Raw genomic sequence first — 21,694 nt, 5'->3', positions numbered from 1 at the left:
GCAAGGGGGGTGAGAAGGGGAGGGAAGGATCTCCTCTAAGGCAAAATCAGGGACTAGAAGTGATTTTTAACAGTGTAATAGTAAGTCTACAGGATAGAAGTCTTCCCTGACTTGTAGTAACATCATACTCAAACATAGTAATAAATAATCTCTCTTCAGCAGATACAATATTAAGTTACACTGGAATCTTAAAATGTCAACTCTTTAAGAAGCTATATTCATTACCTTATCTGAAGAGTGTGCTTTCAAAAACGAATCAAAACGAGGGACAAATTATAATTTTAGCATAATTTTTGACATTAGTAATTTCAAGAAACCAGATTAGAGGTTCAAATCTAGTCAACCAAGAAAAATAATTGTAACTTTAAGATCCATGATAAAAATACATATCACTAAAAAATACATATCACCAAAGGCTATTTCATATCCTTTTAACAACACACCTACAAAAATTCCTGCTTATAGTCAGATTTGGAAGCTACTTACCCTATCATCAATTATGACCAAGTCTTTTGGTTCTGTTCTGTCAATTTTTAAGACACGGTATTTTGTTTCCGCATGATTGCTCCCAACAAGAAAGTATCTCTATAAATAAAAAAGAATATCATTAGTTTTTTAAGGCAGTTTGCCCTATACACATTTTATTACTACACAGGTTGTGAAAATACATTCATAAAGTCAGGTTACTTTTTAAAGAATATTTCTGCTAAGTATAACTGACAGCTTAAAGAAAGATTGATTCCAAAAGGTCAGTTTTAAAATTGAAATATTCTTAGTGGCTTCATGATAAGTATCAGTCTTATGTCTGAAATACACCCAGTAACCAGGTCAGATGAATTTAATTATAAGATAAAATTAGAAATTAATCTGATTGGAGACTGATGTTTAAGCTTTGCCAGGAAGAAGCAACTCTGATAAGAATTAGAAAGTTAACTATGTAATTAGGAAGCTTAGACAATTATAGCTATTAAAATATTGATAGTCGATAAAGCTTTAAAAAAATTCTATACAAGTATGAAATTGTATAAAAGTCCACCTGAAAGTCCTATAAAATATTAAAATGGTTGTACTTTCCCAAATGGCCTTTTATATGAGTTACATGTCTAATATTCTTTCCTTCTTGAAACACTTCCTTGGAGCCTTAAATCTAAACACAATAACTAGCCCACTTAGATAAATACTGAGAATAAATCCATAATAAAAAATGTGGAAAATAACCATATATGTAATAAAAATGTTTTTAAGAAAAACTAAATGAGTTTTTATTATGAATTTATGTGTGTGGTGGGGGGGATGGTGGTAGTGATGAGGATCAAACCCAGAGCCTTGCACATGCTTAGCATATACTCTATCCCTGGGCCACATCTCCAGACCATGGATGAATTATTTTAAAATTAATTTTGGAAAATTAGTAAAAGTTCATTAACAAAAATAAGTTACTTAGTGGTATTTTGCTTTAAATATGCCCTTTAAAAAGTGACATTTTTTTGAACATTGCAAAAATTGAAAAGACAACTGCCACAATCAACTTTCATCTTACCATCTTATTGTTCATATAAGGTATACATACACAAAGCAATGAAAATAACAAATATGATTTTCCAGATTAATGGCCAAATTGAAGAATGTAGACCACAAGAAATCAGGACAAGAAAGATTCATGTAGGTTACTATAGATGTAAAAATGGAAGAGTAGAGAATAGAATTGAGTCATCAAGAATGGGTAAGATTTGGGGGGCTGGGGATATACCTCAGTTGGTAGAATGCCAGCCTCGCATGCACAAAGCACTGGGTTCAATCCTCAGCACCACCAAAAAAAAAGAATGGGTAAGATTTTAAGATTTTATATCAGAATATGAACATTTGGTTATACTGTCTTAACTCTAAATCTGTAGAAACAGATGGGTTTTTAAAAAATTATTATTAAGTATGTGGTCATGTGCCACGTAACTTGGTCACCAATTTTCTGGCCAAACATGGAGAAGAAGGCTAACCAAAAGATTTAATGCCTTATCTCCAATGAGAGGCAGGGTTCAGATGACACTACCAGTTATAAGAGGTGGAAATAAAGTAATTATACTAATAATTAGTACTAAGTTGGGTCATCCAGCAACAGATTCCATGTCCCAGGGAGTAGCTAAAAAGGCAAGAAAACAGGGAGAAAAGGAAGAGGTCCATCTCAGTGAGAAGTCAGGCCATTCCTGTTCCTTAGGTTCAACCCACTATTGAGAGGAACAGGGAACCAACCTAATAAAATTCAGAAGAATGATTTGTAAACGATTCATAATTGTTAGCAAAAAAGAGAGTCACTTTCTTGAGGGCTTAAAAAAAAAAACAGGTCCCAGGAAAGGACACAGGAAGGGCAAAGACCTAGAAGAGGAAAAAGCTTGTTGCATCTCATCTGTTACAGGAACAGAACTGAGAAAATGCTCACAAAGCACCTCACACGGTGAGTACAGTGTTCAACATTTAGAAGGCACTCATCAGGTGTTCTTTTTCTCTCCTTTTAAAGACATCAGTGAGTCTATGCCATTTTATTTGAGAAAAAAAAAAAAAGACAAAACAAAGGGAAAAAAGAGAGAGTGAGAGGGAGAGAGAAAGTGACAGTGTGTGTCCTAAAGAGAGGAAATCTTGTACATGACCAGAATGAAACTAGAATGAGAGAATGCACCAATTTTTGGTCACTAGCCTTGATCCTTAGGAGAGATGAGTGTGCAATTAGCCACCACAAATAACATACTATAATAGAGGTGTGAACTAGATGCAGAGAAAACACAGAAAGGACATTTAATTCATTTAGGGTTGGTCAGAGAGAGGTATGCAGAGAGGCTAGAGTTATTCTGATGCTGAGTTTAGCTTTGAATGACCTCTAAGCAGGACTTTGTGTACTTAGCCATGATGGAACAAGTGATAGCCCCTATTTTCACCTGTAAAAATCCTCAGTCATATATCTATCTCACCTCACCTCAATGCACTTTTATTTATATCTGAATTTAATACTTACTTCTGAAGGCCTGGTATAAATTGTTTGGAGCTTGTCTTCCCACTACATCTCATTATAAGCACCTTAAGAGCCTGGGGCTAATAACCTCTGTGGTTTTTAATTCCTAGTCTACTAGATGCAGTCTGACTCCACAGGCATGGGTAAGTGTTAGGGGAAAAACAATCAACTACCACAGAGTAATCTTTTAATTTGCTGGGTAATTTTCTACATTTATATTAACCCATCTTAAGAAGATGGCTTTTCTAAATCAACCATTCAGTAAGGAACACATCACAGTTTTAAAGGGGATAAAATCCCCAAATGAAAGTCCAAGAATTTTTGTAGTTCTTATGAAATCTAAAAAAAACTGCATAAAATTATGATTTGACAGCTTGTAATAAAAAGACTGACATGCATCCTGATATGCTGTTGGCAAATATTTTACTGGCCTCTGGAGTACACAAAGGAATGTAGAACTGCACCTCCCATATCCAGATCCTTCCAAAGATTCCATGAATCAGAGCAGCCAAAAGCTAGAGTCCACAGAATTCAGAAACAGATTTAAGTACGAAGAAAGAAATGGGAAGCTGAATAATACCCATATTCTTTCTTCTAAATTGGTCTACGTGATCTAAGAACCCTAAAAATGTTTTGTGCAGAGAATAGCGACCTCATGTGGAGTTAGTTGTGTGGGAAAGAAAACCACAGATTTTGGTGGGCCTGCTGTGTTCAGCAGAATTACTGTCTGCACCGCCCCCTGGCGAGAACTTGAAATCTACTTTCACACGATTTTTTGCTAAGTCCAGAAAGGCCTAGTTTCTGCTCACTCTTATTTACTCCCTATTGAATATAGCAACACTGTAACTATGTATACCTTAGAGTCTGTTATAGTTAATAGTATGCTTCAAAACGGATCTCAGCATTTGAGGCTTAAAAATTGCCCCGAAATATCTTTCCATTAAATTCTTGATTTCTGATTTTTCCAAATTTTTATTTTGAAAAATAATTCAAACCTATAGCAAGATAACACAGCAGTACAATGAACATCCATAAGCCCTTCACCTAGATGCACCAACTATTAACATTTTGTTATATTTTTTTCCTCCTTCCCTCCTTCTCAATAAAAGCTTCTTCTGAACCATTCAGAATGCATACAGGTATCATAACACATCATCCCTAGAAACCTCTACTTATATTTCTTAAATACAAGGCCGACCTCCCACATAATTATACCACTGACATAATATTATCTATATACAATTCGTATTCAAATTTCCCTTGGTATCCCTATAATATCTATAGCTAGCTTTTAAAAACCCGGAATCTAATTAAGGATCATCCATTGCATTTGATTACCAGGTCTTTTTTTGTATCTTTTAATCTAGAATAATCCTTTTCCTGACTTCAACATTTTTAAAGACCCCACTTTTTTGTTGTTTTTTACACTAACTTGTTTTCTATTTACATCATTTATCTGACCATTTACGAGTGAATGCCTCACATGTGCCAAGCACTGGACTGGATATCTGAAGAAAAAATACACCAAATACATATTTGGAGATGTATTTTGTTGATGGATTGGATTGGAAAAGAGAATAATAAGTTTAATCACTTTTGTTTGAGCAAGAGCCAGAAGGTGGTACCATTTATCAACATAGAGATGATAAGAGAAGAAACAGGGAAAAACAAGAGTTCTCTTCACAATATGCCTAAAGAGATCAAGTGGGAACAGGTATGTGAATCTGGATCTCATTGGAGAGATCTCAGTTGATGTCACCAGCACATATACTGAACTTCAAGCCAGTAAAATGTGTAAAACCCAATAGGGAAAGTAAAGACAGACATCAAGGCACAAACAAAACAAAACAAAAAACTAGCCTGAGGAAATGCATTGGGTGGGGTGAGCACTCTCCCAGAGCTGAAAAACTCCATCATCCAGAGGCTGGATATGGAGAAGGAACCAGTTGAGAAAAATGACAGGTGACTAGGAAATTCCTGCCCAGGGTGGACTCCTTGAGGCAAAAGGAGATCATCTGAAAACGGAGGGAGCAGGCATATACACATCAAGCACTACTGAGAAGTCAGGACAGAGAAACACCCAGGACATCTGACAACAGGACCTTGTATGTGGCCTTGCCTAACAGTCTCAGTGAGGGGTGGGGACAAAATCCATAGGAGAGCTGGCTGATGAGCAAATGGGTAGGATTCTGGATAAAGAAAAGAGAGTGAACACTTTTTTTCCTCTCAAACACAGTAAGTTCTTTTTTATGTTTGATAATGTGCACAAGCTCTAAGGGCAAAAGAAGGAGTGAAGGAGACATCAGAAAAAAATAGTAATAAATTGAAACTGAGAAGTGTGCCCAAGAAAATTGAATCCTAAAGTGGCAGTGGAAAGGTCAAGAAGCAATCCAATTTATACCACAGAACCACCAAAAGGCATGGAAATTTGTGGCACCCAAGACCTCTGGAGTATCCAAAGAGGACAAAAAGGAGGTAGCAAATGTTTCTTAAAAAAAAAAAAAATAGGCTTCAAACTCAAGATCAAGAACAGAATAACATTAGAAATTTTCAGGAGCAACATTGGAAGGTGGAAGACAAGGACATAATGCCTTCAAATTTCTAGGGGAAAATTCATTTTAATCTTTAATTCAACATTAAATTTATCAACCAGAACTAAGGATAGCATAATGATGTTCTTAGGCATACACAGGCTCAAAAAAATTCCCTTCATAAGCCCTTTTCAAGAAGCAACTAAAGGAGGTGCTTCACCAAAATGAGGGCATAAAGTAAACTATATGATCCTGGAAAACAAAATCATCACAAATAGGAAATAGGATGATAGTGAAGGGACATCCCAGGATGGCAGTGATGCCACAGGCCTTGGGAGCAGCCAGTCCAAATTTGAGCCACTGCTTCAAAAACATAAAACCTATAACATACGTCCGGTGTGTGAATGTGTTGAGAGGAAATTTACACATCTGGGGAAAAGTTGGGATTAAATTTATTATAAATTCATAGCAAGAGCTAGGAACTGTAGGATGAAGGTAAGGTCATCTCAAGTTTTGGCAAAGTCTGAGAAAGTTAAGGGTTTGCAGTTCAAATGGTGAAGGTAAAGAAGATAAATAAAATACCCAAGAGCAACAAGGAAGGAAAGAAAGCAGAAAAATGAAGGCATGCATCTGTCTGAATGCATTCATCATACAAACAAAAGCAAATGAAATCAACCCACTGGAACAAATGTTTGCTTATAGATATGTTGGGGCATGTTGGTTTGAGAGCAGTCGGGGTAGAGAATTAGAATACCAAACAAAAAGTCTACATTAAAACACACATTAAGATAGAAGATGATCTGAGCTGGCTCTTTTCTAAAAGTTGAGTGTCATCTTTCTGGAAAAGCTTAAAATATCAGTATGTAACTTTAACAGTGGTGATTGGTATTAAGATGAATGTGTTTCTAAAATATATACATAAAATCCAAATGGAATATAATAGGTAACCCATTTAACAGGAAATTTAGAATCTACTAACATTATTACCTCCTTTTATAATGACAGGCTAATTAATCATTCACTATTCATCTGAAGGAGGAAAAATCAGCCTTCTTGAAAGGGAAGAAATTTTAGGTTGTATGACAGCTTCAATTGATGTTAAACTTCATGTGAACTTTCAGATTAAATATATTATTTTTAAAGAACATCTTGAAGTTACTTCTCACAGTCTCATAATATCGCAGGCCTGCTGCCTCCCTTAATCCAGCAATCCCAATAATGGGTAGTATATCTGGAAAAGGGGAAGTGAGTCTTATAGACTAAAGGGATGCACCTGTTAGAATATCAGAATTTAGCAGGGCGGGGTGGCACATGCCTGTAATCCCAGCAGGTGGAGAGGCTAAGGCAGGAGGATGAAGAGTTCAAAGCCAGCCTCAGCAAAAGCAAGGCGCTAAGCAACTCAGTGAGACCATGTTTCTACATAAAATACAAAAATAGGGCTGGGGATGAGGCTCAGTGATCAAGTGCCCCTGAGTTCAATCTCCCATAACCAAATAAACAAATAAGAATGTCAGAACTTTACTGATGGGAATGGTTCAAAGCCCCTATAGAAACAGAAACTTTGTCACCTTCGACCACATCTTCTAAACCTGCTATATCACTTCTCTCTCCCAATTGACATCCTGTTTCGATTTCTCAATCAACTATGGTCTGCATTGTTCTCTCTTGTTCCCTAATTATACATTCAAAATGAATTAAGCAAGTTGCATTTCTCATGATATGGTTCTTACTTATTTTGTTCTATTTTGTGTGATGCAGGTGATTTTCTTAAATCTGTTAGAATAAGGCAGGAATAAATATATACAAACAAACAATTCTGAACTATAACAGTCAAGATTATCCTAACAACATTCCCTGACAAAACACAGAGATACACATAGCCCTCATTCTGTTAGGCTACCAACTTTAAAGTAAATCACTATAAATTAATTTGTTATGAAATGGTCACTTATTGTGTTAATAAGACTTCCAGCGTCACATATTAGCAAAAGAGCACCTGTAAACTGGAAATCACCTAAGGCAAACTGCCATTTTACCCAAGATACTTAATGTTGCTAAATCTCCTATGGACAACTCCGACTTGCACTGAACTATATGAGGGTCCAGGCTAAATTAGGCTGGGCTACAAGGCAGATAAAGACCAAGGCAGGGTCTCAAGAGCCAAAGGGCAGTATGAGGGTGCCTGGTACCAGAGAGAACAGCTAAGTTTGGGAGGGGACTGGTCCTGCACAGACCAGAACTATACCTCCTGCATGCTCTCTACTAAACTACTTCCTTTCCACTCCAAATATTCCTCAAAATTCACCTCTAAACACAGGTAACAATGACCATCTGAACGTCACCTCAGGAGGAGCATATGAACCCAATTATTATTCCAAATAAAGGCTCAGAATGAGAAACAGCCATCTTGCCCACTGTTTCTTCAATTCCTTAATGCATCTCCCAATTCCTTCATAACCAATTAATACAAATTAATACACTTCCACCAACCAAAATGAGAATGCCCATTTCTTTCAAATACATGTTGCCAATTACCTTAGTTCATCTTTCCTCTAATATAGGTAAGAAATGGGAACCTATTTTCATTTTATTGCTTTAACTATTAGTAAACTGAATAATTCATACTTCTTTTTATGGTGAATCATCTATTCATTTCCTTATTTACATTGGGGGTTTATTTTTCAGACTATTTATTAAATTTTTGCATTTTTATCTGTTGTTTGGGCTACTAATACTTTCCCCATATGTCATTAGATTTTTGACTATTTTTTGTTGTTTTATATATTTTTTTTAGTTGTAAATGAACACAATACCTTTGTTTTGTTTATTTATGTTTATGTGGTGCTGAGGATTGAACTCAGTGCCTCACACAGGTGAGGCAAGTGCTCTACTACTGAGCTACAACCCAAACCCCTGATTTTTGACTATTTTTAAATTTACATTTATAGCTTTAAATATATTATATTTTAAATACATTATATTATTAAATATATTATATATTTTGGTTTTTTGTATTTTTTAAGTTGTAGATGGACACAATACCTTTATTTATTTTATGTGGTGCTGAAGATTGAACTCAGTACCTCACACATGCTAGGCAAGCATTCTACCACTGACCCACAAATCCAGCAAGGGTATATATTTTGTATCTAGAGAGTGGAGCCCCTCTCTCTGCTTTCTGATCATCATGTGAGCTGCTTCCCTCTACCACACTCTTCTGCCATGATGCCAGCCTTGGGCCCTGAGGAATGGAGCCTGCTGTCTATGGATTGAGATCTCTGAAACCCAGAGCCCCCAAATAAATTTTTCCTCCTAAATTGTTCTGGTCTGATCTTTTAGTCAAGGCAGTGGATAAAGCTGACTAAAACAAATGTCAAAATGATACTTCTTCATGACTCTCCTCAGAGAACTAAAGATACTTGTAAATACAGTATATTAGATAATTTCATCTTCTGGTTTGGTTCTAATCAAATGAAGTAGTCAGAAAAAAAAATACTTTAGAATCAATGAGTCTATACTCATGACCAGAGGTAAGCATATTATTAGACTTGTGTTATAACTGAGAAACTTTCAAGGTAAGTAACTTCTTGTACTCTTCCAATGGAGACAACACAAGGTTCAAGGAAAGCACCTTACAGACATTTTACAGCATAGTGTAGAGTACTGAACAAGTATTCAGCATATGCAATACTGTCGCGAAGAGGTGGGTAATTTTAAACTCAGACCATAATATCATTGTGGTACCCCAATTTAGAAAATCTACACTGTTATCAACTTTGCTTTCCAACCACAGAAATAACAATGTATTAAATTCTACAAACGCCATCCCCTAAACTGGTAACTAGCAACCTAATTGTAAAAACACTGATCTTATTCAGTGTTTAGTGGCCATTGTAAGTAATGGAAATAAAGTCAAGTGAAAAGAAAGATAATGCTATAGAAACAAACTAGCACACAAAAGTTTCTTTCCTTTTGAATGAGAGAGAGAGAGAACCAAAAAGCCAGCAATAAAAAGTGGATGTAATTAACATCAATCACAGTAATGATGTACCATGGAATAGGAAAGTAGAAAAGTTACCGAGTCATCATCGAAAATTTTTTCGTATCCCTGCCTCTACAGTAACTCGTGAACTAGAGAACTTTAACAGACTTTCTGAAAGATGCGAATACAGTAACTCGTACAGAACCTCGTCACCAGTTCCTGAGATACCTCAGGCACCTGTTAGCACGTGTTCCAGCCAGGGCTTGTAAGTGGAAGTATGTATATGCAAACGCAGCAGTGTCCTGGGTATGCAAACAGGGTAATGACCCCCAAGCACAGGCCAAAACGGTTAGCTTCCTCCAAGGCTGTCTTTGACCGAGATCGGGGAACTGAGGAGGGAGGAAAGACGGGTGCTACCTCTGCCCTAGGATCCCACTCCACCCGGCCTGCTGCTTTCCTCCTGCTCGCTCCCGGCGGTTCCGGATACTCACAGCTCTGGTCTCATATAGAACCAGCTTCTGGACTGAGCTGATAATGGGGGCGGCGGCTGTGGGCATGGCCCAAGCAAATGGGGCCCCCACGACAGGGCACCAGGCCGCGGCCCAGGTCGTGGAAGTCACCGGACGGCTCGAGGAGACCCGGGGAGAAGATACTTCTGACCCTGGACCCCAGGTCCAGCTGAGAAAAACTGACCACTAAAGCTTTAGATGACCGGCGACAGCTCAGGTGTTTCCGCATTCCTGCGCCCCGCCTCCAGTCAAGTCCCGCCCTAGGCACCAAGGGGGCGGAATTGGAGGAAATACCATAGAGAGGGTGTGCAGAGATTCCCATAACCTGCGTACTGCTGAGGGAGGAAGCCAAAGGCGCCATCTTTGGTGTGGGCAAAGGGAAACGTGGAAAAACTGATCTCCGGGATTAGTTGAGTCCCATTTATCCTGTCTCTTTGGAAAAGGGGGAGGGTTTGAGATTGGGTTGCTTCTTTTGACTCCTCTTCTCCGAGTTGCAGAGAAGATCCATTCCCAAATTAGTCTGTCCCCCCTCCTCCGCCTACTTCTGCTCTTGTTTTTCTGGAAACTTGCTATCAGGTGGTCCTTCACCGAGTGTCGTTTTCTTCCCCTGCTCCTCTGATTATTGCCTATTTTATCCTTTGAGAGTCGGCAAAAATGCATATTGTTCAGTGGATGTATGATCCACGAAAAATTTTTCAAATCACCTGAAAGTGTAAATTTTGAAGTTTGCCACCTTTTGTGCCTAAGGTAAACTAACCATTTGTACATTTTAAAATGGGACTGTGTAACAGGGTGGAAGAGCACTGGGGTCTGAGTCTGACTGTTCTAGGTTAAAATAAAGTTTCTTCCACTAGTGTGGGAACATAAATAAACAATGTACGTACCCTCTCTGATACATTTGTAAAAAGAAGCGTATTATAATTAGGAATACAAAAATTGATAGGAATGCAATTGCTTAGAATAACGAATCACAGCGAATTACTGCACCACCTCCCGAGGCCCCGCCCTCAAACGGCCGCTCGCGCTGCCACCACAGGTTTCCCAGGCAACCCCACCAACAGATCCTGGGAGGCTGCAGAAGCGGCCGGTATCCGGACTGTGGGGTCCCCTGCGGCCAGGTAAGTAGCCTTTTTACCGCGGCCAGAGGAGCTATTGTCCACTTCCCGGATGCATTTTGTTATCATTGCACAGAACTCCACCTCCTGCGGGGACCCCGACCAGTTCCTTTTCTTGCAAAACTAAACTTCGAGATCTCTTCATGACCCACTTTCTAAAAGCAGTTCTCCTGGAGTCAACGACTAATGTATTTATTCCACAAATACTTAACACCCACAAGAGTACTAGAGTGGCTTCTAGGCTAAACTAGGCAGAATTGCTAGGTTTCCCAGGAGATGTGACCCCTCTAAACCTCAGAATCCACCGCTAGATCAACTACTGAAGTGTAAATAAAACTTTTTAAAATTTTCATTGCATGGACACACAACATAATGTGAAAGAGATTATGTTGTAAATTCAAAATTGTGAAATTACATTTAATTATATATCATTAATTTTCTTTCATAATTTGGTACATATTTTATTAAGAACCAGAAAGATGACCATGCCAGTTCTGGCATTTTTACATTGACTTGTATCTTTTAACCGGGAAAAATACTTAGCTTTCCATTTCATAATGGAAACCAACTCTTTTGAGAAGAGTTAAATATTTGCACAATGTTTTTGTTTAGGGCAACAACTCATAAAATATCTGTAGAATTCTGGTTTTCAAATATTTGGTTCTCCAATTATTATGTTATACTATAATATATGTGTTTCTTTTGGAACTCATCTTAGTTTCACCTAGAAATAGATCTGAAACAAAAAAGTTTGAGGCAAGCAGTTCATATGGAAACGTCAGGCAGGGAAGGGAAAGAACTTGATAAAGAGAATATTATGAAGCAAATTTCTCTGTGGGCTGAATTCGCTAGGGAATTTTGGATTTCATATCTAAAAGCTATCCTGCTTAAGGGGCAAGGAGCTCCGGTTTTTTTCAGTCAACTCCCATCAATTATTGTTTGAAGGCTGCTATAGCAGAACATTGGTTCCTTGGAATTTCCAGTGTGCTCTGTTCTCAGAGAGGGTCTGACCTGTTGGAGAAAGCCAGTAGACAAAGACACATTGCTGGCATTTGGAAGTCTAGTTGGCTGTATATGGAAAGGGTACATGTCAAATGCATATGGGCACTAGTATCATCTGCTACATTCCACCCCTTGAACCACTCATATCCACTCCTCACTCACAATGAGTTCACACCATCCCATCACTGATCCTTTAATATGGTGGCTAGTCTGAATTTCTTTCTGGAAAGAACTTACAGAAAGAAAATCAATGGGATAAGCCACAGAACCCACTGTTGTGATTAATGGTAGGTCTGTAATGAGTCATTTATCATCTTCCTATTCTACCACTCATCCTTACCTGTAGCCGAAACTTCTGCTGGTCTAAGTTGTGTGCCCAGTAAGATAATCAGCTTTCATCCTGAGGACTGTAAGCCCCTGGTTATTGTGTCCTTGGCAGGTTGTGATTGCTGCAGTTACCATTCATGGATATGAATGTGAATATGAATGCATCAAGACTGATGTTGAACCTCTGGGTTCAAGACATACAACCAATTCCAGTTATGTAGCAGCAAACATCTACTGGGCAGCGCAGTAACTTCTTATAGTTTTGTGGAGCCAAAAATAGCCTTTTGGAAGCAATAATTTTGGTTTGGTGAAACTCTTATTGAGTCCCTTAACAGAACCATCTCTCCTGTTAACCAAGTCCAGTCCAGCAGAGCCTAAGTTGTGAGAAAGGGAGGCACAAATTGCCCAGGTCAATAACAGTGATGTTGAGAGGGATCACTCTTACTTCCACCACTTGCTTCAAAGCATCGCCTTCATCTTGAAGTACACTGTCTCAATTCCCATAATCTCAAACTAGTGCTTTAGCTATAACTTTGAGAAACCCATCTGATATTTTATCAGACCTCTAAGTGAGGTGGAATGTGGTAGGTCTAGTGGATCCCATGTTCACATACCTCTTAGCATATATACTTTATTATGAAGAGAATAATTTGATCCAAGGCAACATTACATGAGATTCCAGGATGATAAGTGAGATGATCTTAGTGGTGCTGGCCAAGGCACTATTGATAGGAAAGACAAACTCACACTAGAAGTACATCACTTGCCTCTCCCAAGGTGAAGGGGACCTGTGTAATGAATCTGTCAGTGAATGGATGTTCTGTCTCCTCAAGGGATTGCACCATAGTAAGGGCTCAACATCAGTCCCTGATGTGAACAGGTAGAACTTTCAACAATAGTAATAGCTAGATCAGTCTAGTGAGGGGAGCCTTGTTGTTGAGCCCATGCATAGCCTCCATCACCCCATCCCTGTCACCATACCTTCTTCTTTTATTAGCTCACTGTGCAAGCACTGAAGGGACCAAGAACAAAGACTGGCTGACATCTATTAGATAATCATCTTTCCCACCTGATTGATTACTTATGTCTCTTCTGATGTAGATGGTTTGGGAGACACAAAGATGCACATATTTTCTGCCCACTTGTATTAGCTTTTTATGCTGCATAACATATTACCACAGATTTAATGGCTTAAAACATCACACATGAATTATCTCACAGTTTGCATGTCCAGGAGTCCTGGCATACCTCAGCCAGTTCATCTGCAGTCAGGTGTTGGCTGAGCTATGCTTTCATCTGGAGACTAGAATAAGGAAAATGTACTCCCACAGATTAGTGGAATATCAAATGACTCTGTAACTGGGAGTCCTCATCACATTATTAGCAAAATCCATGTCTTTGAGGTTGTAGGATTGAGATCCCTGTTTTCTTACTGGCTGTTGGTTACTGATCTTCTCAGCTGCTAGAGGCTACTCACTATTCCTTGTCGTGTGGTCCTCTCACAACTGTGCACAACAGGAAGTCTCTCCTGTCTGCTAATTTGAAGCTTTAGACAACATAGCCAGGGGATAATATTTCTATCACTTTTGCTATATTTAGAAGCAAGTCACAGATTTCACTTGTACTCAAGGGAAGAGAACTATTCAAGAGTGTGACTCATTGGAGGTCACCATGGGTGTGTCTGCCAAATCACTCTCCAATTACAGGTTCTTCTCCAGAATTCTTTCTCTTTTAATCTTGTTTCTTCTAGGCCCTTGATGAAGCTATTCCACATTGTCCTCTGATTTGAGGACCTATGAGTATAGCTTAAAGCTCTATCAGGAGAATTTTCCCTAATTGCCATTTTTTTTAGGGCTTTCTGTGAGTAGGACTAAAGTCTGGAAGCATACCATTTATAACTTGCCCCAATATAGTTGGATTCTTTCTTTCTTTCTCTTTCCTTTTTTTTTTTTGTTTGTTTTCCATCAGCAGTTCCTAGGGAGTTCCACATGAGATATAAACTGAAAGAGAGACATTGGTGCACAAGAGACAGGCGACAGGAGTTCCCCGGGTTGCTTATTTGTAAAACTTTCCTGGTCCTCCAGTCCTGCTTGAACCTGATCCTCATGTTCCATTTTTATCATTCAATGGGTTACTACTGCACTTGCCCAACCTTAGGACTTGATCTGTCTGATATACTCCACTCATGATGGGGACTCCCTGTTACAGAGTCACTTGATATCCCCTGACCAAGCATTCATTCTCTACAATAGCCTGGGGCATGCAAAAGCTGCTTTATGAATGAGGAATAGTTCTCTAATGCAAATGACAAGAATCTACACTGAAAATCTCCTTTTGTGGGTTTTCTAAGACTCTAAAATTATTCTTATTCACCACGGATAACCTTTAGCATGTGGGATTGTCCAGATAAGTGACCTAGGAATCAAAGCCTCTGGAACCACAGCTTGAAACTGCTCGGAAATCTTTCATGCTGCGGTCCCTGCTCAAAACCAATAGGTTTCCAAGTTATCCAGTAGATGGGTCAAAACCCAGTATTGCCAAGTATTCCATGTTCTCTCCAAAAACTAAGGAGACCTAAAAAGTACTGTGTCTCTTTTTAGAGGTTGTGTTAACTCAACTTTTCATCTCTCTGACAAAATATCTGAAAGAAACAACTTACAGGAGAATTTGTTTTGGCTCATGGTTCAAAGGTTTCAGTCCATTTTGGCTTGCTGCATTGTTTCTGAGCCTGTGTTGAAGCAGAACATCATAGCAAAGGATGTGGCAGAAGAAAAACTGCTCACGTAATGGCAGCCAGGAAGCAAGAGAGTGAGAGAGAAGGGACTGGGGATAATATACAGTCCTCAGTGGCATGCACCCAAGTATCCCCTACTCCTACAATTTCCACCACCTCCCAGACATCTATTCAGCTATGAATCCATCAATACATTCATCCATTGATGAAGCTAGAGCCCTCATTATCCAATTACTTCCCAGAATCCCCACCACTGAAATCGCTAAACTGGAGACCAATCCTTCAACACATAAGCCTTTGAGGACATTCCAAATCCAAATCATAACAGGTCACAGTGCAAGGTACAGTAATTTGCCCTTCACATTGAAGAGAAAGTCTCAGAATATTCCAGACCACTGGCCTTTAAAATTTCACCAAAGTAACAAGTCATTGAATCTTTGTGGGTTTATCTCCCACTCTGTGCTGAAGATGCATTTTATGAGGCAATCGAGGACACTTGCCACTTCTTGCTTGACCACGTCTGATACTGTGAACCGACAAGGCTCTTTTATACCATATTGTCACAAAGAGCAGGACAGTCCTTGGATAAGACTGAATGTTCATTGCTGACTGTTCTAAGTGAATACAAATTCCTCTTTTCTTGATAAGGATTGAAAAGAATGTATACATTTGCCAAATCTGTAACTACATACCACATATGAGAGACTGTATCAATCTAGCAAAGATCTCATCTGCATGACAGACCACTTGATTCAATTGACAACCACTTGATTCAATTGACAATAGTCTACCCCCATCTGTTGTAATTAAAAAGGTCAACATATCTTTTAAATCATTTTCTGTAGCCCTGTTAAGAGTGATTTACTACTAGTTATTTTGCCCAGGGTCAGCAAAGCAGATATGCAGTTCCATGAGTTTTGACTTCATTTCTTCTGACCTCAATGAAAGGGTGTCCTCTGGCCACTTCCTTTTTCTCCACATCCTCTCCAGCATTTTTTATTGTTTATATTCTTGATGATCACCCTTCTGACTGATTTGAGATGAAATCTCAGTGTAGTTTTGATTTGCATTTCCCTAATTACTAATGATGTTGTACATTTTTATATATTTATTGGCAATTTGTATTTATTCTTTTGAGCAGTGTTTAATTCATTTGCCCATTTGTTATTAGGTTATTTTTTGGTGTTAAGGTTTTTTTCAGTTCATTATATATTCTAGATATTAATCCTCTGACAGAAGAGTAGCTAGCAAAAATTTCCTCCCATTCTGTAAGTTCTCACTTCATCTTCTTAATTGTTTCCTTTGCTGTGCAGAAGCTTTTTAATTTGATGCCATCTCATTTCTTAACTCTTGGCATTATTTCCTGAACTTTAGGGGTCCTACTGAAAAAGTCTTTTCCTGTGCCTACAAGCTGGAGTGTTGACCCTATGTTTTCTTCTAGGAGTTGCATATTTTCTATTCTAAATCCCAGGTCTTTGATTCATTATGAATTATCTCTTGTGCAGGGTGAGACATAAGTTTAGTTTCGTTCTTCTATATATGGATGACCAGTTTTCCCAGCACCATTTGTTCAAAAGGCTGTCTTTTCTCCAATGTATGTTTTTGGCACCTTTACCAAGGCTCAGATGACTGTAGATGTGTGGGTCTGCCTCTTGTGTCCTCTATTCTGTACCATTGGTCTATGTGACTGTTTCTATAAGAGTACTATGCAGGGTTTGTTACTTTGGCTTTTGTAGTATAAGTTGAAGTCAGGTATTGTGGTGCCTCCAACATTTTGACTAAGAATTGCTTTGGCTATTCTGGGTCTTTTTTTCTTCCAAATGAATTTTAGGACTATTTTTCCTACTTTTGTGAACAATGTCATTGGCATTTTGATGGAAATTGCATTGGAACTATATATTGCTTTTGGTAGTATGACCATTTTAATAATATTAATTCTGCTTATCTATGAACATGGAAGGTCTTTCTGTCTTCTAATGAGATTTTCTTTAATTTCCTTCTTCAATGTTCTGTAGTTTTCATTGTAGAGGTCTTTCACCTCCGTAGTGAAACCTCCAAGGGTGTTTGGTTTTTTTTTAAGGCTATTGTGAATGGACTTGTTTTCCTGATTTCTTTCTTAGCGGATTCATATTCATTTATTCATTTGTTAGCATATAAGAAACACCTTCATGCAAGGCCATTTTCTTTCTTTCTTATACTTACACACAAAAAGGCAGATCACAATAATAATTCAATTTTATGTATTAATTTGGAAACGACTAACATCTGTACAAAGTAAATCTTTCTATCCAGAAATATATCATGGTTCTTCATGAGGTCTTCTTTAGTATCCACCAGCAAAATTTTATAGTGTACATTTCTTTTTTGTAATATTTCTTAATTGTTGATGGACCTTTATTTTATTTATTTGTATGTGTTACTGAGAATCGAACCCAGTGCCTCACACATGCTAGGCAAGCACGCTACCACTGAGCCACAACCCCAGCCCCCCTCCCTCAATAGTGTACATTCCTAATTAAATTTATTCATGCCCTTTTTATAGGTTTTGTGTAATTGTGAGGTTATTGTTATTGTTTGTATAAAAGAAAATTTTTGGTTTTATGAAAAAATATTTTCACTATCTGATGTTAATTAAATACTGTGTTTAATAGTCCTAACAAATAATAGTATCATTCTTTCATTCATATTTTATAATTTCCGATTTAAATTTTTCTTTGATATAGAATATTAGAGACACGTTGTTGTTTTTTTCTTTTTAATTTTCAAAAATTAGGAGCTTTTACTAGAGCAAAATAAAAGGAAAAGGCAGCATGTGGGGGAGGGTCAGATATCAAAGATGCAGGGAGTTTCACTGAAATAGAATAAAGAGATTGAGAGGGAGGGAGGGAGGGAGGAGGAATAAGGAAGGGGAGGAAATATGTTATGAATTTAACAAAATCACATTATATGCATATATGAATATACCATGGGACATTTCATCTTTATGTATGATGAAAAAAAAGTACTAATGGAAAATAAATAGTACTAATAATTAATAAATAAATAAATGAGTGAAAGGAAGATCAGTAGAGCAAAGAAAGGAGAACAGAGGAATGGGAGAGAGGAAGGAAAGTTGGGTGAATGGGGATTGAAATCAAATTCCACACATGCATGATTTTGTCAAAATGAACCCCAGTACTATGTATAATTACAAATTAAAAATTTTAAAATTAGGAACTTTAAAAAAATATTTTTAAATATTATTACATGGCTTCATTTGGGTCAAGAAATTTTTACTATTTACATGATAAAAATATTCTATGAGTATATGTAAAATATTTTGAGTATAAATATATAGTCAATAGGTGTTTAGAAACAAGACATGCTCTTTGCACAAATACAGAACTATTAACCTAATTTGTTTCTGATTCAATCCAACAAAACCAATATACATTTAAAACTTGATTCTTAGTTAGGCTGTGTGCCATACGCCTGTAATTACAGAAGCTTGGTAGACTGAGGCAGGAGGATGGAGAGTTCAAAGCCAACATCAGCAACTTGGTGAGGCCCTAAGCATCTTAGTGAGACCCTGTCTCTAAATTAAAAAATTTTAAAAGGGCTGGAGATATGGCTCAGTGGTAAAGTACCCCTAAGTTCAATCCCTGGTACCAAAAAAAGAAAACGTAGTTTGTTTAGATATATATATTTTTTCAATCCAACAATTCATGTATTTATAAGTTGGTTAATGAACCTCTTCTTCCATGTAGATATAATTTTTTAAAATTTGTGTTCTATGCTTAGAAATCCACTTAACAACTAGCTTAAGAGAGCAAATTTTTTTTAAAAAAAAGCTTTAAAATAAAGATATGTTCTCATAGACATTATATGTTCTCACAAACATTGTAAGTATTACAAAGTGGAAAAACAAAATTACATTACTTTTGTAAAATTTCTATGCATATATTCAGCCAAGACTTCCTAAAATATGAAAAAATGAATCTAATAAATCTATCCAGTGTTACTTTTTATATTTCCAGTAAAATTTATATGCAAATTTTATACACATGTGTGTATAATTTTGAACTTTAATTTGATCTTTAATATACATATTATAGCAGATACATGTGTCCTTATACATGTATATGTATATTTTTCCTTAAATTAGTCCTTGGAAAACTCTTATTTGAACCCCCTTTTATACAGTTTATAGTTAGATTTTGTTTCTTTCTTAAAGACCCTATTATTGTTTTAATAGTTAAATTTAATTTCTTTGCAATTATTGACAAAATTCATGTAGTAATAGTATAGAATGGCTTCCTGGAGTAAGTAAATTCTGGATATTCCAGCACTCCCTAGACTACCTGCTCCAATCAAATTGGGCACTTTAACAATTCTACTTTTTCTTATTGTAGTATTTTGTATTATGATTTCTCAAAAGAAGACAGAAGAGCATCCTTTTGCAGATATATTTGATGAAGATGAAACTGAAAAAGACTTTTTGTTGTCCAAACCTGTTTGCTTCATTATATTTGGGAAACCAGTAAGTTCTCTCCTCTATTATTTAGTATAATTTTTTAAAACCACAGTCTTGTAAGTTACCACACAAGAATGGAAACCAAATAGTTTGCTAATTTGTTGAGTATCTTTGAGGTTTTCATTGTATCACTTAAATTCTTATATCCTATTGGTAAATTCAAAACTTTCTCTCCTTTTTCAGCTACACTATAGCTGAAAAAGAAACCAGATTGTATTTATATTCATTTTCTATTATGAGGAAATTAACTTATCAAAACATTGCACCATGATAACCTAGTAGTGTGTAATCTTAAATTATGTCAGACTTGATTTGCATATAAGAATTTCTTAAACTATTTGTTGCAAGGTTCTCTGTATATGCCATGATAAGACATTATCAAGACATTCTGGGAGATTCTCCTATTAATACCCAAAGACCCTGAGAGCAACATGCCTCAGTCTTTACCTACAGTGTGTTAGAGGACCTCTGTATTATCTTTCCACAAACAGAAGAAACCAAAAGTGGCTGTTATAAAATTGTTCACCTTTCTAGGTAATTCTAGTGAGGACCTCTAGAGAAGAGCCATTTTCAGCCAGTGAGCTAGTTAGTAGTTACCATTAGAGGTCTGAGCTGGTTGGCTGGAAAACCTTTCCAGAACAGCAAGAGATTGAGAGCTGGAGCCCATCCTTGACTTAGTTTTGTGGGAACCCTGGGACGGATAGATACCAAGAAATGTTTCCAACAACTTTCATTACTTTTCTGAAAACAGAATACACTTTTAAAAGTCAACATTGACAGCAAGCAGATGCGAATTTTTCAGTGTGAAAGTGCCCTTTGACCTTTAATAGGTGATATTTTCCAAAAATATCAGTTAAGAAGGGTTTCTTTTCTCTTAAAAATGACTAAGTGGAAATCTGTTAGAACATTCATTTTGCTTTAGGAAGGAAATAAAATAATGAATCTCAATATAATCATGATTATTTATAGTCATAATCAAGTAATTTGACAAAGGAGTGCAACGCAACAGTGGTGTAGCTTCCTGATTCCAAGGTTACTTTCATACTTTAAAAAAGTATTTAAATCAATTTAGGAGATGTGGCATATGCAAAAGTTAGCAGAGAAAAATAGTATGTAAAATACGCTCTCATTTATTTTTTAATGTTTTTATTTGTTTTAATTAGTCACACATGACAGTAGAATGCATTCATGCACTTTGATATATCATACATAAATGGGATATAATTTCACATTTTTCTGAGTGTACATGTTGTAGAATCATATTGGTTATGCAGTCACATGTATACATAAAGTAATAATGTCTGTTTCATTTTACTATCTTTTCTATCCCCCATCCCCTTCCCTACCCTCCCTCTACCTAATCTAAGGTAACCCTATTCTTCTCTAGGTGGGCCCTCCACCCCACCCCCACCTTATTGTGAATTAGCGTCTGCATATTAGCCTTTGGTTTTGGGGAATGGCTTATTTCACTTACCATGATTTTCTCCAACTCTATCCATTTACTAGCAAAGGCCATAATTTCATTTTTCTGTAAAACTGAGTAATATTCCATTGAATATGTACAGTCTTCACTTTTATGGGAAAAACTTGAAGTAATAGAATATTTAAAAACTCATATTTTGTTTCACTGTCAAATGATTATTCTATTGAGTTTTAAACAATATTTCTTTTTTAAGGGAGCTGGGAAGACAACATTAGCCAATCAGATAGCACAGACATGGAAATGTGTTCGTGTTGAAGGTAATTTTATCTTTTTTCCCCCAATATTTTATTTTGAAAACTTTCAAATATGCATGAGATGGAAAGAACTGTGCAACAAACACCCATATACCTGTCCACCCACCATCTATATTCCACAATTAACATCTTGCCATATTTCCTTTATTGGACATCTGTCTACCTTTAACACAGTAAGCATTAGCTTTATAATAGAGCAATCCAGTCATGTTTTGACCGATTACTACTAGTTTTGTTTATATA

At 37.0% G+C, this 21,694-nt stretch overlaps 2 protein-coding genes across 6 annotated transcripts in view; one reads left to right on the top strand and one right to left on the bottom strand.

Moving 5' to 3' along the window:
- The window catches only part of Fig4 (FIG4 phosphoinositide 5-phosphatase), a 108,592-nt gene extending 98,312 nt beyond the window's left edge, over window positions 1-10,280 (bottom strand). For 3 of the 4 annotated variants that reach the window (XM_015500098.2, XM_015500113.2, XM_048787622.1), the window contains exons 1-2: window positions 10,006-10,280; window positions 487-585 (exon numbers count right to left, since the gene is read on the bottom strand). In XM_015500098.2, the coding sequence (XP_015355584.1) occupies window positions 487-585; window positions 10,006-10,071 (165 nt within the window). In that variant the 5' untranslated portion in view covers window positions 10,072-10,280. Of the gene's footprint in view, window positions 1-486; window positions 586-10,005 lie in introns of those variants that run through there. The other variant, XM_015500106.1, reaches the window with a different exon arrangement.
- A 797-nt stretch (window positions 10,281-11,077) lies between these two features.
- Window positions 11,078-21,694, top strand: part of Ak9 (adenylate kinase 9) — a 127,348-nt gene continuing 116,731 nt past the window's right edge. For both annotated transcript variants that reach the window (XR_007342060.1, XM_048787325.1), the window contains exons 1-3: window positions 11,078-11,141; window positions 19,593-19,720; window positions 21,391-21,454. Coding sequence is in view for 1 of the 2 variants with exons in the window: in XM_048787325.1 (XP_048643282.1) it covers window positions 19,604-19,720; window positions 21,391-21,454 (181 nt within the window). In the remaining variant the exon portion in view is untranslated. The remainder of the gene's footprint in view (window positions 11,142-19,592; window positions 19,721-21,390; window positions 21,455-21,694) is intronic.

The sequence above is a fragment of the Marmota marmota genome, unplaced genomic scaffold (assembly GCF_001458135.2).
Source record: "Marmota marmota marmota unplaced genomic scaffold, marMar, whole genome shotgun sequence".
Lineage (NCBI taxonomy): Eukaryota > Metazoa > Chordata > Mammalia > Rodentia > Sciuridae > Marmota > Marmota marmota.
The sequence above is the reverse complement of the archived record's forward strand: the minus strand, read 5'-3'. Positions and strand labels throughout refer to the sequence as shown.